This window comes from Labrus mixtus, chromosome 1 (genome assembly GCF_963584025.1).
Source record: "Labrus mixtus chromosome 1, fLabMix1.1, whole genome shotgun sequence".
Lineage (NCBI taxonomy): Eukaryota > Metazoa > Chordata > Actinopteri > Labriformes > Labridae > Labrus > Labrus mixtus.
This window is the reverse complement of record NC_083612.1, coordinates 23868619-23884875: the sequence shown is the minus strand read 5'-3', so window position 1 is coordinate 23884875 and position 16257 is coordinate 23868619. Positions and strand designations below refer to the sequence as shown.

Below are 16257 nucleotides of genomic sequence, written 5' to 3'. Positions count from 1 at the left end.
CAAGTCCCCCCCCCCCAATACTGCAATATTCTTCATACGGACTAACAAACGCATACATAACCCAGCGCATCCCAAAACACTGTGTGCTAAATATGACAATAAAGAGACGAAGGCTGGCTGTTTGTATTACTATTTTAGCAGGATAAAACAATAGGCTGTTTTATTGCTACAGCTCAGTGTATAAAACGACACAGTGTCAATTTATAAAGCCTATTTAAAGAGATGTATATTTGTAATTTCAAAATACCCGTGGTGATATCAAATTTGACAAAAATAAGGCTGTATTAAAATATACTCTGCAGGCACCAACAAAACAAATCTAAATAAATAAATGGCAAACAGCATCTGCACCCAGTAGGTCATTCGGAATTTCTACACTATACTGTCAATTGCCAGCTTCCAGATCTAAAATATATATATGCAATAAAGGAATGCAGGGGGAAGCAGCGTCATTTAAATAACTCAAAGTAATTTAGAGAAATGTGTTTTAATTTAACTGCAGGAAAAGCCACTGCTATCCCCAGCTCCAAACGGAGAAAATCTATAAGTCACGTCTATAAAGTGCTTTTCATCAGGGGTCGATGCATGTATGTAAATATTGCTTGCGAAAGCAATAATGTTGTCTTCCATCACAATACTGAGTGATTACATTTATGCATTCTGCAGTGTATTATTGTGTGAAGGCTCTGTATGAACTTCGGCACAAGATATACTTCTTTTTGTCTGATTTGACAAATGTGATTAAATACGATTCAAAGAACTTTATTGTGTGAAAAAAAACAAGTAAAAATGATATATTTCAGAACAAAGTGAATATCTGTTTTAAAACTCTTAATCTACATTTATTTGTATTTCTTTGACAGAAAAGTGTCCCATTGTATGATATTGTACTGTTCAAGGTTTGAAACTTCCTTTTTTTACTAAAATACTGAAATTCTCAAGTGTGACACACAAAGACAAACACACAAGCACAGTGGATATGGTTTGCTTGCCCATTAAATTGAGACAGAGACACAGCAGCACACACAGACAGAGAGAGAGAGAGAGAGAGAGAGAGAGAGAGAGAGAGAGAGAGAGAGAGAGAGAGAGAGAGACCTCACATTTCACTGATGCCCTTTTCTAAATACAGGTCCAAATCACACACTTCATCTGGGCCCGGAGGTCGAGCTCTAGATGAGTTTAGCCCCTGTCTACTAAACCCCTCACCACCACCCAACCTCTGCCAGGCTGCTCAACTCGGAGAGAGAGAGAGAGAGAGAGAGAGAGAGAGAGAGAGAGAGAGAGAGAGAGAGAGAGAGAGAGAGAGAGAGAGAGCGAGCGAGCAACCGTGAACAGAGCTGAGCAGCGGCGGCAGCAGCAGTACTGTTCTCCTCCAGCCCCCGTCTTTATCCCCGCCTGAGCATTAGATGTGATTACTGCTCAGCGCTCGACACTGACAGAGACAGAGAGCTCCCAGAGACAGCAGGAGAGGGCAAGAGACATAAAGAGACACGGGGAGAGAGAAAGAGAGAGAGAGAGAGAGAGCAAGCGAGAGGCAGAAGAGAGGAAAATAGGAGCACGGCTCTTTCGCTCTCTCAGTTGCTACTACAGTGATACAAGAGTGCCCCCTGCTGCTTCTGGTATCTGAGTGCTAAACACACCACTCACACACACACACACACACACACACACACACACAGACACAGACACACACACACACACACACACACACACACACACACACACACACACACACACACACACACACACACACACACACACACACACACACACACACATACCTACATACATGATCACACAGACTCTTTGAAATCTATTAAAGAGGGGCGTTTGTTAAAGGAGAGAAAGCGAGCCCAAGCATGTACATGTATCTGTGTTTGTGAGCTGTGTGTGTGCGGTGTGTGTGTGTCTGTTTCAGTGCGGTGTGTGTGTGTGTTTGTGTGTGGTGTGTGTGTCTGCAGCACATATGTACAGTACCGAGCTGTGACTAAGGTGACTTAATTATGAGTCTGACATTACTAAGTGCGTCTCCTTTACGGTGGTTTCTAACTAATAGCTGTGCGCCCACGTTCCTCTCCAATAAAACTTGTGTGAGGCAGCGATTAAACACATGACACATCCTTAATAATGTACCTTAGTGAGAAGTTAGACAATCTACCGTGTAATTTTAAACACACCCTCCCTTGTGAGGAGCATTATTGGACAGCAGATCACTTATGTAGTTTGTACAAAGAGCACGAGTGGAGGCATGTTGACAATCTCTTATTAAATAACTGAGTGGCTCTGCCAGTCATGTAGCTGCTTGAACCATGGGGGAATGGCATCTAAAAATTGATTTAGTTGTGTTTATTTTCTTTTTTTTTTTATCATTGTTATACTGCACTTAGGACATTTGAATTCTATCTGGATAATTGTATGATCACTGATGTTTCTTTATAATGATTTAGTGACATATTTACATCTAAATGTAGTTTTCTGCGTTCTTATTTGGAACAGATTTTGTAAAGCAAAAATAAAAAAAGGGCTAAACCTATGTTTCTGTTATTGGTTATGATGAGGAAAAAAAAGTTTCCTGTTGTAGAAAAACTAGTTAAGCATAACAGACATATGGATTGAAAATGATTTGAAAACACTGAAGAATAACTTAAGTTTAGTGAGTGATGCTGACTTCAGGAAACTACGCAGGCTGAAAAATCAGAGATTAATGCTGCAATGTGAGCAGCAGTGTGTGAGCCTTACCATCGTCTCCATGAGCTTCCAGTCCTTCTCCAGCTGCTCCATCGGTCTGGTCCACCAGCTGCAGAAGCGGGCAAAACGCTGGCCCTGAAACCAGTACTGCCTCAGCCATTCAAACTCCACCTGCAGACAGACACACACACACACACACACACACACACACACACACACACACACACACACACACACACACACACACACACACACACACACACACACACACACACACACACACACACACACACACACACACACATTTCAGACTGACAACAAATTATGTCACATTTAAATAATTTGCAAAATATATTTACATTTTTCTTAAACTTTAATTTCTCTACAGTAGAAATATTAAGGCATAACTTTACAATATTAGATTTAATTTTGAAGACATACATTTGAACATATAACTGTAAATTAAGATGGAATAAAAAGCATGTAGATAAGCGTAAACATATTTTTATTTAACTGTTTTATTCTAACGTGGTCTTTTTATTTTGAACAATAATTGTTAAAAAAAAATAATAACTTTCAAATGCAACCTGACCAAAAACACCCTCCCTACTTTTTGTAGAAAACAGCATAACATGCTTTGTGTTTGAGAGGATTTTGAATTTTGTGTTTCAAATGACACTTTTATTTTTGAATGAAATATTTCAGATGTCATTTTGCTCAGATGTACAGAGTTGGCCTTTTTCTTTCTTCGCAAATGTACATGTAATAATGAAGTTTTCATTAATTCAATACATTCAATAAACGTTTTTTATTGTTATATGCATTATTTCTACACTATTTGGAGGAAGAATTCAAATGTATTTATGATTTTGAGAATGGAAAAATGTGTGTCCAACTTCATTTGAAAATATTGTACTAAAAAAAAAACCTTACACATTAAAGTCTTCAAATGATTTAAAAACACATCATTTCAATGAGGTCTTTAAAAAACAAAGTAAAGACATGTTTTTTTACAGATGTAAAAAAACTGTCTTGCAAAAAATAATACAAATATTGGCCATCTCAGTAAGAATAATCACACTTTCTACAAAAAGCATCAGTACATTTGGACTTTCCTGCAAATGTCTATTTTCACACACAAACATACACACACCTTCCAGACAGCACACCTGGAAAACTCCACCCTCTTCCCCTTCTCCTCATTCTCCTCCCTCCTTCCCTCCTTCCCCTCCTTTCTCACTCCCTCGCTCCGTCTAGAGATGACAGCCTCGGCTGCTGAGCCGCTCCTCTCTCCTCCACTGGGAGTGTTTTTGTTTCCTGCGCTTTTGAAGTGCTGATTTAATCCTCGCAACGATGCTTCATGTAGCCAGGTGTAGCCTATCTTTTTTCTAAGTGTGTCTTTTTTGTGGCGCATATTTGTGTGTTTGTTCCTGTATTTCCAGCAGTGTCTTCATGCTCTTAGGTGTATCAGCCTACAGGAGTGCATGTGTGGCTTTGTTAACGCCTGTGCATACAAATGCCGGTGTGAGAGTGGATGTCAAAGATTGCCCCAATTGCTGCCAACCGAAATTTGAAATGCTGTGAGATGCCCTCCCCCAAAAAGTCCAACAAAGCTTCACCCACTATAAACAATAAACACCCCGTTTCATTCTGACACAGTAAACTGTACAGCACATAAAGGGCTTCAATGCAAAGTAGTCACATATCACATGGGACTGAGAGAGCTATTGTTCCTTTTCTGAATACTATTTTGTTGTTTATTGGTTTTCTAACAGAGCATTAGCAAATGTATACAACAGACCCTTTGTAGTGCTGCAAACTCACACAGTGACAACAAGGTTTAAGCTGGCCATTTCTTTTCTAGGAAAAAATATCTTGTTTGTATTGTTTGTTTGGATGTACTTGTCCATGTTATGGCATTTTTAAAAATGCTAAACCAGTCAGTCATCCACTCTCATCCAACCATGTCTCTCCAATAATGCTCGTATACAACTCATTTGCAGTGGCTAATAGGATTTGGGGGACCATGAAGACAATTGCTTTTGAGGTCTTGATGAAGTATGAAAAAGTCACCGCTGTCAATGACTCAAGACAAGAGATGGAATGTGAGTCAGACTTTCTCATGTTGACATAAAGTGCATAAGTGTGGCATTCACAATCTCATCCTCTCTCGAACTTTCCCTGAAGTGAAGTACTCCCCATTTCCACAAGCAAGTAGAAACAAAGGGCAAGAACTATTTGCACTGACAACTTGAATGAGGTCTGTTTGGGGATAGGCTGCACACAGAATCATCTTGCCATTTGCTTCCAAAAGGGCTCTGATCACAGCAGGGATGACATGCAAGGACCGGGGCATGTCAGGGAGAATACACAGCAAGTGGCACTGCTCAGCTGCCTCTCAGTCACTCCATACAGGCAACCCTTCAAAGAAATGTCATCCTTTATGGTCCCTTCAACCCTCTCCAAATCCACTCCCCTTCGATCACTACAGCTCAAACACACAACAAAGCTGCCGACGCCGATATCGGACATCCTTTTCTCTCTCTGTCAGTCCTTCCTTCTGACTCTCTGATTGTCTGCCTGTCCTTTAGTCAGAAGAAACCAACCTGTGTCTCCACTTTGAGCCGACATGGCCGCCTGTTCCCCACTGCGCAGGCCAGTGGTCGCCACAAAGCAGAGCCTCCACAGCTACTGAGGAGTTCTGGCTTTGTGGCATTTGGAGTCTGGCCACCCAGCTGAGAGTTACCAAGAGGGGAACTCGGACTAAATGCCACCTATCCAGGTAGACAGATCGAATGTGTGTGTGGAAGAGAGAGTGGCTGTTAGGGCTAGTTTTTCTCTGAGACGACGTGGGGGAGCGAGAGGGGAGCTGGTGGCTCCCCTGCGGCAGTCGCTGTCATCTCTCCAGGTGATGGGTACACTAACTAAACATTAGCCCCGCATTAGTCGCCCCCCTGCTGACCATGGCAACTCTGGAGTTGCCAAGTAGCCCCCTTTTTTTTCCCCCCATCTAATGAGGCGTGTTTTTTTCCACACCTTCACGGTATTCCTTGTGCGGGTCCAATCAATTTCCGGCACTGGGGCCCCGAGGTGGGAGCTGATGAGAGTGGGATCGATCCCATTCTGCCGTCTTCTGTTTACCTTTTCCCAGCCTTCGCACAGATCAGCGAGGCGAACTGGTCCCCGCAGCTCTCTTTGAGCAACCAGGCACGCAATTTACACTCACCACACACATGCCAAAGTGGTCATGCAAACACTAGGTTATAAGGAGCATGCAGAGACGAGATGCACACTGTTCCATATTGTGTCTATGGCTACAGACTTAGCTAGAAATTGTCTCACTTTCTAAGCTGTAACTGGAGGGGATCTCCTTTATCTTCACTGTTATAAATCAATTATAAATCTTCAAAAACAACAGCAATTGTCGGCTATTTCAAAAGCAATTAATGATCTTACAAAGCTGAGATACATTTTACTTTCAGAACATTTCATCCCTTGTGATTTGATTCGCAATTCCAAAACAAACTTACTCTTAAAGTCGTAAATGTCTCACACTGATTTAAGACTGCAACAACAATGTTTTTAGTGTCTTAAATTGAGAAATAAAAAAGCACAAATCATTTACTTCACAAGTCCTTTTTCACCAGTGCGTTTTGAAAAGTGATTTATAAGATTACAATGGCATCGCCACCGTAAGCCCCTCAGGAAAGGTGTTTCAAAGCCAGGCAAAGACCCAGGTGCCTGGGGAGAATTTTTGGCCTGAAGACAGGACATTGGAAGGTCACACAAACCTGCTTCAACACAGTTTACTTTCCACTAGAACATGTGGGAAAAGCTTGTCCCTCCCTTCAATATTTACTGTGGGGGGACTAGCATCATTAGAGGGGGTCCCTAAGGGCACTCTGTCACACACCCACCTGGGAAGTGACACAGTGGTTTTAAATGAGACAAGACATTTGCATCTGGGATTAGCATTTCAAAGCCAAACGTGCACACAGGGGCCGCGTGGTGATGCTATGTTAGACTACCCCCCCACACACACACACACACACACACACACAGCCTAAGACAGGAGGTAAGATTAAAAAGAGACAGTAAGAGGGACTGTGCTTAACAAACAGGTGGGAACTCCAGTTTTCTTTATTTCTGTCTCTGTCTTGCGTCAACCCCTACTTTAACTCGACATACCGCCCCATCCCTGAACACTCATGCTCAGGTGGCAGACGTTGTGCCTCATCATCGTCAGACCCGCCCACGACTCCTGACAAGTGTCAACCTCCATCCCATCTTCCCGCTGCACCACATTGCACAATATCCACGGCTAGTCAGCTGGTGCTAGCTTGCTTTTTTAGCACTTTTTTTTGAAGGGAAGGTCCATAAGCCACTGTTCAGGTCAGGCTGCCTGCGCGTCTCAGGCTTGTTCGCTCCTCGGTCGTCCATGTCAAACACGACCTGCACAATATGCACCTGCCACGCACCAGAGTGGACCACCATCATAAATATCCCCACCAACAATGCATGATTCAAGTGGTTGTTCTGCTCTCGTGGGCAACTCCGAACAATTGGCCACATCGATCATTGTGAGTGCCAGGTAGGGTAGGGTTAAGCCCTCTGGGTGCAGCACCCTCCTCCACCCAGGAACTTTAACATTCACACATACTGTACACACACACACACACCTGCTCCTTTATAAATAGCAGCCTGTTTTCCTAAATTAACCTGCCTTAATCTCCAGGTGGGGGACTACGCTTGGTAATCCTGTGGTGCAAAATAGCGGATGTTGCAAGCTCAACTAGCGCAGCGTTCCTCCTCAAACAGACAGGCCTATTGTTCGGCAGTGCTGAATAATTAATATCGTCTACAACCTTTAAACAACCTTACGTCAGACTCATCTATCATGGCGTTCTGCTGTGGGGTCTTGGGTGCCTGTGTCATCTAGGATGTGCATTTTGAGCCCTGGGGTGTAAAGGCCAAGAGTTGAAGTGCTATATTAACTGTTGGCCTGCGGCAAGCTAGCACGCTGGGCTGGCGGTTCTGCAAATGGCCCCACATGTTCCTCTTTTTTGACCCCGGTCTATCCCTCAATACCTCAAGCCGGCATCATTTGTAGTCGTTTTGTGTATAAAGGGAGTTAGAGAGGGGAGTGGGGTATGACTCCATCTTTAGATGACATATGGAGGGGCTACTGCCTCACGATCCATCACAGACCAGGACAAATGAGAACAACCTGGATTTCATACTAAAGGCATTAAACAGTCAGGTAAGTAGAAGGTAGAAATGTGGTGACTCAGCACCTATAGGATCTTGTTGTTATATCACAAACTGTGACGAGGTTACAGTCCTGTGCAGTGAGCTGTATGCATATGAAGTATAGATCCAACAGGGCACAATATACAGGTCATTTTTAAATAAATTGTATTCCTAAAGATATTTTTTCTAAAAGATCTAATACCTGATCTAATGCCTGACTCTTCAAAAAATGACAATTTAAAAAAAAATTCTGCGATGCTGTTCTGATGAAGTTCAGTTTAAGGGTAACTTTACTTCCCTGGACTTACAGAAGGACGAGGACTAGTGCACCAGAGTAATTTAGACAGAGTGAAGAAGGTCATAGATCACAAAAAATAAACTGTTAAAACTTAAAAGACTAGCATTCTGTTGTCTAATCTTTATTGGCCCATATGCATTCATCAAATGAAGCTAACCTCACTCTTCTGGTACCAAGAGCAGGCCGGAAACAAACTTTGGATATCTCTAAGTGCTGTTAGAAATATCTGCATTGCACAGAAGTTGCAAGTTAACAATGACACAGACTACTGTTGATGTGAATGGTAACACACACATGTGGTAAACACCTATAAGCATGTCTGTACCTCATTGTGAATCTCCTCACAATGCTGTAGCGTTGTGGGCAGCAGGGCCAGCAGGCTGTGTGAGCCTGTCTCTGGGTCAGTGTGCAGGTTGGTCAGGGCCTCCTGACACTGGGACTGGATGTAGGTCAGGGTCCCACTAGAACACTGGTGAGACAGGAACAAAGACAGTGATATGAACACAAAAACTGTCCAATGAATAAAAAGACAATCCAAAACGAAATGCAAACTTAACAAGTTGTATTTAATCCCCTGCTGTTGTAAACGTTATTCATTTATCTTTTAAATGTATTAGCTTTGCATGTCAGTTAATTATCAGAACATTTTATTTTATTGATTCAAAACCTTATTATTTATTTTTTTAACTCATAAGAAATCAAAGTCCTTCAATTTTACTCATTTTTTTTTATGTCTTTGTCAATCAGACACATCCTTGATAATAATTGCTGTTATTGCCTCTTTGCCTACAATAGTTAACGGCAGTAACAACGTACTTGCATCAGTTATTACGCACACCGAATGGGACTGCTGGCTTCCGATAAAGCTTTTTCTGTACACATTCAAAACAGTGTCTTTTCAGCCTGTTTGCTTCCTACCTCAGCCACTCTGTGTGTGGAGCTGAAGCGAGCGTTCTCTCCAGCTAGGACACAGTGCTGGTGGGTGGAGTTCAGGTCATCTGGTACAAAAAAAGAGGGAACATAATAAACATGTAAAAAAAAAAGAATCAAGAACAGTCATAAAAGAAGAAGAATAAAACCATGAACAGGACAATTTAAAAAAAAAAACACAAGAATAGAATCAATGTTAGAAGTTAATATTTTGATCTCCCAATTTTAATTAATTCTAATAAAGAATTAAACGGAACAGGGAAAGAAAAGACTTAATTACAATAGAAAAACAGATGAAAAGCAGGGCATGAGGAAACATGACAAGTAAATCATCTTGTAGGCTCAGACAGATTGCGCTCCGTCCAGCATCCAATCAAATAGAATGAGCAGCATTGTACTATAATTTTAATTACCAAACAAAACCAGATCGCTCTCAATCTGTCAAGATGGAGGAGCCATACCAACAAACATTTGTCCAATATCTCGGAAGCTTTACAAAGAGGCCTTACTGCTGTTTCCTGTGTATCCCTCCATGTGTTTCTTTGTGTGTATAGATGTTTCTCAGCTCTGCCATTATTTGCCTCATACCAATAATTAATTTAGCCATGACAGAGCTGTCATTCACAGCACATGTGCATATTTACACCCGCCTTGAGCAAGAGTACACTGGCTAATGCCCGTGATTTGAAAGTCAAACAGCCAAATGCTTTGGGAGCAAGATATTATTGTTTGGTAGGAGGAGAAAAAAAAGATGGTGACAAACAAAACAACTTGCCGGTGTTTTCTTCACCCTGATGAGATTGTGAGGGATTAGGTCTCTGGGCAGAATTACTCTGCGTCTTTAAAACTGTTTATATCCAATAACAAATTATCTCCATCAATCTGCTCTTTTCCTGGCGCGTCTGATGCGTCAGTGGGATCAGGAGGGAGTCGAGGCAAACTCGATAACTGTAATAAATATTTATCTTTCTTTCAACCCCTGCGCCTTCTGCCACTTGTCCTCCTTTTCCAGGAAGCAGGCTTTTAAATATATTGGGTCAACTCTTTCCTCCAGTCCCCCTGTGCATTGGGAGTTGGAAATCTGATTATTGAACAGGCCTGGTGTCAAGACTTGCATTGTTCTTTTTTAACCACTGAAATTCCATTTGGGTGGAAATGATGGTGATTCAATTTGCTTCCACCAGCTCAGACATTAGCAGTTCAAAAGGGCCAGTCGGCAACAAATGGTGCTGAAAAGACATTACAGTGTCTGTGGTTAGACAGCATTGTAGTTCTCTTTTAATACCACCAAACTATCTATCATTCGGTGTATGTCACTAAAACACTCCGGCAATATATTTGAACACATGGTTTAGAGGTGGCTACTCTATCTTTGTGTATGTGTGTGTTTGAAACACGAGGAGGGGGGGGTGGCATGTCTGTCCTCCAGAAAGCAGAAGACTCAATTATTTGCATGTGTGAGGGTGTGTATTCTTGTGCTTTTCAGTCGTGCAAATTTATAGGTGTGTGCATATGTCCGTGCTTTGTGCCAAGTGTTTAATTCAGGTAGACCGACAAAGCGACAGACAGCCAAGGACTGTGCGAGCCGCTATCGTTGTGCAGCAGTTGGCCTCTCAAGGGCGTACTCACCAAGTGGAGCATAAATCCCCACTGATCCGCGACAGTCAAGTCCCATTAGAATGGTCTGCACAACAGCCCATCACTCTATTATCATGGCTGGCCTGAAACTGACTGTTCTATTGTAAATCTTATCCAGCTAAAGGAGGTCGGCTTCAAGCCCTGTCAGGCTGAATATTAGGTGCAGACATCGCCGCTCTCAGATGAAAACACAGCAGCTTCAAAGAGTCAACTTCAGGAATTCCTTTAAGCCTTCCTATTTCTATTCCTATTGAAAACGATTCAGATTGACAAACACTCAATAGGCGCCCTTTTGAAATCCACCTTAATCAATTCAGGATAATGTAGATAAGTAACCTCAAATTCAGTTAGACAGATGATATATGGATGGTGCTAAACTTTTTAGCCGTTGAAAACTGTATTATTTTTATTAACAGCCTGCTAACTTCCTGGTGAATAAAGCACTTACCAATAATTATCCGGACATAAACTTACGACCTGTCAATTGCTGACAAGCAGCAGCAGTTGTTCTGTTTTTATGTTCTAAATAAGTTTAGTGCTTACAGACTAAGAGTTACAATTATTTTGTACAAATAAAGCAGCTCACTGTTTCACATTTTCATGACGCTAACAAGAATCTAAATGACAGACCAGCTGGAGCCTCGCTTATCAAACTAAAAAATAAATGATTACTGGTTCCTTCATTCATTCATTTATTTTGAGTTCTGGTGTCTAATACTTTACGACCCCCTCCTTACGACAGATCTGTTGTCACTGACATGTCCAAATGCTGCTGCTGACTGTGTTTGTTGGTTTGTTGGTTTGTTTGTTTGTTTGTTTATTGGTTGGTTGGTTTGTTTGTTTGTTTATTGGTGTGTTTGTTGGTTGGTTGGTTTGTTTGTTTGTTTGTTTGTTTGTTTGTTTGTTTGTTGATTGGTGTGTTTGTTGGTTGGTTTGTTTGTTTGTTGGTTTGTTGTTTGTTTGTTTGTTTTTTGTTGGTTTGTTTATTTGATGGTTTGTTGGTTTGTTTCCCCTCTGGAAAATCTTGAACCTTGAATGTAACTAATGTTATGTTGACTGAAGTATGGGATACATATTGAATATATTGAAATGTTTTGTGTCCTATATATGTCCTACATATGTCTTCACAAAAATGTTTCTGAAATAGATGTGCAAATCATGAAAGTTACAACCTCACCTTTACTGTCAGCTGAAAATGTAAATCTTAGCATTAATGGTATGATTTTGACATGTTTACAGAGTGTACTGACAGCAGTATAGCACTTGCGATCAGACACTGCATGGATACATACATTTGCTCATGAGGGGATCAGGGACAGATTGATGTGGGCAAATTAAAAGTTGGCAGGTCTTTCTACTACTGCCACAGGCCAAGAGTAGGGAAGAAAGTATTAAAAAAAGAATAAAGAAAGCTGTGCTTTGGAATGTAAACATGAGTTTAATAAAAGGTCTTAAAAGTAAATAACTTAAAAACTTAAAAGACCCTGAGGGTGAATTTAATTTGATTTTATCTAAGTTTAGTCTTGAACAATGATCTTTATATGAAGAATGTTTTTTATATTTTGCTTAGCTTCAATATGTGTTAAGGTTATTTATCGAGAATACGAAGGGACAACTGTCTGACAAGATTGTTATGTGTATCTATCCTTATATACTTAGCTAACCAACAACTAACCAGGGGGCCTCACTTTTCGTCTAGCTGAATCCATGTTACTACTTTGATGTGGATCACTGACCTCACAGGAAATATGAGAAAGCTTGAGAAAGGGCTCACAGGGCCAAAACATTAGGGTGAAGGTGTCTGCTGCAGCCAAAAGCATTAAGCTATGATTTACACCCCTGTGGCTCGCTGTCTGTCCTCTCCATAGAGACATCGTCAGCACCGGATCACAGGACTTCAAAAAATAACATTTGGTTTTCCTAACTTGTCTAATGCACACGATTTCATGGAAACTTAAAGTTCTGTTTTCAGGCCGAGTAATGCATCTAACACACGTGCACACACGTGCACACACACGTGCACACACACACACGTGCACACACACACACACACACACACACACACACACACACACACACACCTCAGGTCTTGCAGAGAGGGTGAGAAGCTACTGGTATGACTTCTTTGGAAAGAGGTACAAGACCCACTAAAACACAGGATTAAAGTGTCCCTCCCTCTAAAGAAAGGCATCATTGTAAATATGTCTGAGTTGTGTGAGCGGTGTGTTTTTATGTATTTGTATGATTGTGCATGTGTTCATGGAGAAGATTTATTACCCCTCATATAATAGCAGTCTCCTGACTCCAGTGGAAGCGTCAGGCCAGGTGTGTGGATGTCCCAGGCTACTTTCAGCCCAATTCTCCAGCATGTCTTCTCCCCGCTGCCTCCCTCACTGCTCTCACCTGTCAGTCAAACACAGGCCAACATGCTGTAACATTAACATTTTGCATTTATATTCACGTCAGGTTTTCAGTTTGAAAGTTGCACACAGTATGACGTAAACTTAGAGTCAAGGTTCAAAGACTTGAACTTAAAATTTCACACATTTACTACTTTGCAATAATTGCTTTATAACACAATATTCATTTTATTAAGCAGTGCTAAAACATTACAGAAACTCAAATTGACAAAGTAGTGGCATAGTCCAAATGATATATTACATTTGAAAAAAAATATTTCCACCTTGTATCACAAGGAAGACTATGATTAAATCCACAGCACCCAAACAGTGGATGTAAGATGTTAGCCTTTGTCTCCAGAAAGTAAGAATCACTTAACAGAAGAGCAAAGATGATATGTGTTGCTGTGGTCAAATTGGCTGTTAGCAGGATCTTTATGCCATCATTATGCTGTGCAAGAGGAAATAGTTGGATAAAAGCCCTTGATGTTGTTAAATGAGTGTGTGAGAGAGTGTTATTGGCAAGTAGGTATCCTATGATATTCCTGTTTCTGAACTCATTCACTATATCCATCTACACTGTTCTCCCGTCTCCTCCCATTCTTACATGGCACACTAAAGAAAACAAGATTTGGCTTGGCTGGCCAACACCCTTCAGCAAAATCAATACTAAAGTCTTTCTGGGCCTCTCTGCCCCACAGCTGCCTTTTCCTTTGCTTAGCGCGGATAAATAGTAACTTAATTTCCAGCCATTGTGCTCTGAGAGCCGGCTAATGACAGTGCTCCCCAAGGCCTCAGGAATGGTGGAGGATCATCCACTGTGCCGGAAAACGCTCAGTCGTGGCAGATTCCTTTGGATCAGTGCAGCTGGGAAAAAAAAACTCCTAACACTACTCTGGCTGAAGCAAAAAAAAGAAAGAGGAAAAAAAACAAGGTGAGGTTGCTCAAAGAGAAAATAAAAGAGGCTCTCGGAGGAAGCAGGTGTCATGCAAAACAGCTCTGTACATCTAAGACATCTAATGTGCCGTGTTTCTTTCCTCTCAGGGACACGCTTGCTTTTTGTTTCCTCAGGGTCAGTGAAAGGAACTTGAACTTATTGTGAAAGTGCAACATTCCTAAAGGTAACAATTTTATTAGCCTGGTTCTGGGAGTTTTCCGAGGCAGAATCCTGAATAAAGCACGATGGGGCTCTAATCACACTTTCCTCTCTAAAGGTCTGGAGCTGTGGGGTAACTCAAAACTAGAAAAGGCACAGCTGCTAAGCACAGCAAGGTGTTATGCCATAGTGTTTGAAGCCCATGTTCACAGGGTCAAAGTTATAAAGGCCTTGAACAAATCATTGGAGCAGACCTCTGCAGCAGGTGTTTCTGGTTAAGAAACCACAAGAAAGAAATCACAGCTATGAAGGGTGTTGGGATTTGAAAGTGGATGGCTGACCTGTGGAAGTCTGAAATTTAATTTTGAGGACAAAGTTGTAGACCCTATTTCTAACAGTACAGTACATGCACTGTATATTACTGACCTCTGGCTGCATCTTCTTTGTGTCTCCTCAGGAAAAACATTTGATCCTCTCCTTCCAGTCTTTTAAAGGTGCATGAATGAACCAATATGTTGCTGCCCAAAGACCTACAGCTATTATTCTTGAATCCCCTCATTTAGTTAGATATAAAAGCATAGACTGTAAATATTAATGGACGAAGCCACCCACATGTTACTGCAGGGGGCTCATAGGCAGCAACCGCCATGCTGGAAATCCAGTCTCAGCCTAACTGTCAGTCAACCTAAAAACCGGTTAAAAGCTGGAGCTGAGGTGGGTTCAAGCCTCTTGACAAACCTCTACATCACGCCCACCTTTCAATGATGTCAGCTACGTGCCTAATTATGGATAACACGTATCATTCATTAAACTCAAAACCCCTCGTACATTGTGTGCCCATGATGACAATAACTAATCAGACCAATATCTTTTTTGTACCAAGCTGTAAACATGTTAATTTCTGCTGTAAAAACAGGATTTTTTGAATGTGTTGTGTATGTGACTTCCGGGGCTCTTGAAACCCGCCTCAAGCGGACCCTCAAAGAAATGCAGGATTTTGCACTTCTGAGTTGGCTTCATTTTTTAACCCCGGAGGTTGCAGCTTGTATAAAAGTTGTGATATAAGATGAGCTTCATTAATCATCAGACATGTAAGGATTTTTTTTCCAATTTAAAAGAGGATCTTTTTCTCAATAGTTTTTATCATTTCAGGCCGCAATGCCGGTCAATTTTTGTGTGTAAACTTTATGGCAGCCGCCTGCAACTAGCCATGGCTTTAGCTCTGGTTAATGGCTACTACCTGATTCCCATAATGCTCTACTACCTGTATGTAAACCAATACAGGATGGCATTTCGTGGTGTGGAGCAGTTTGGCAGTATTTTGATCTCTTTGAAAATAGAGATGAAGTTATATGTAGGCTGTATCAGGTTTGACCGGCTTAAAAATGTGTAACCAGCACAGACATGTGGACGTTAACGTGCAAGGAATACTGAAGGCTAGTGATGCTAGCACTGCTAAAACTATTTTCATATTGTTTACTGGCTGATGCTGTGATGTTTATGCGCCCTGTCCCATGTTTAGCTGATAAACAGTGCTCAATTTTAACGGTTTTAAAATGTTTTCTTTCCTTTTCACTAGTCCAAACTTATATCTGAGTTTAATCAACTGTTAACTTAGTTGCCTAGGGACATCTCTATTTGGCAAGACTTTGTATAATTTGTTAAAAATTGGATACAAAAAGATCATATTTACAATGATCTTTTTTCAAATAAAATAGTTTGATACAGTGTTTAGCCAATGCTCTAGAAAGCAAAGTTCATCTCTCACTGATGTTCTCTATTAACTAAATTGGCAAGTGCTATCAGCTCTTGAAAGAGTGCACAATCTCTAATTAGGAGACATCATATTATCCATACGGTACAGTCTAGGAACACTTATCAAAGCAGGGCTCATTATTCCATATCAGATAATTGCACATCGATCTTTTCTTGGGGAAACGGTTTAGATGAGATGCGGT

General features: G+C 41.2%; 1 protein-coding gene across 1 annotated transcript in view; it reads right to left on the bottom strand.

Moving 5' to 3' along the window:
* The window catches only part of fto (FTO alpha-ketoglutarate dependent dioxygenase), a 116574-nt gene that overhangs the window by 78794 nt on the left and 21523 nt on the right, over positions 1–16257 (bottom strand). Inside the window, exons 4-7 of the mRNA XM_061039117.1 lie at positions 13082–13207; positions 9155–9234; positions 8562–8705; positions 2740–2859 (exon numbers count right to left, since the gene is read on the bottom strand). Of these exons, the coding sequence (XP_060895100.1) occupies positions 2740–2859; positions 8562–8705; positions 9155–9234; positions 13082–13207 (470 nt within the window). The remainder of the gene's footprint in view (positions 1–2739; positions 2860–8561; positions 8706–9154; positions 9235–13081; positions 13208–16257) is intronic.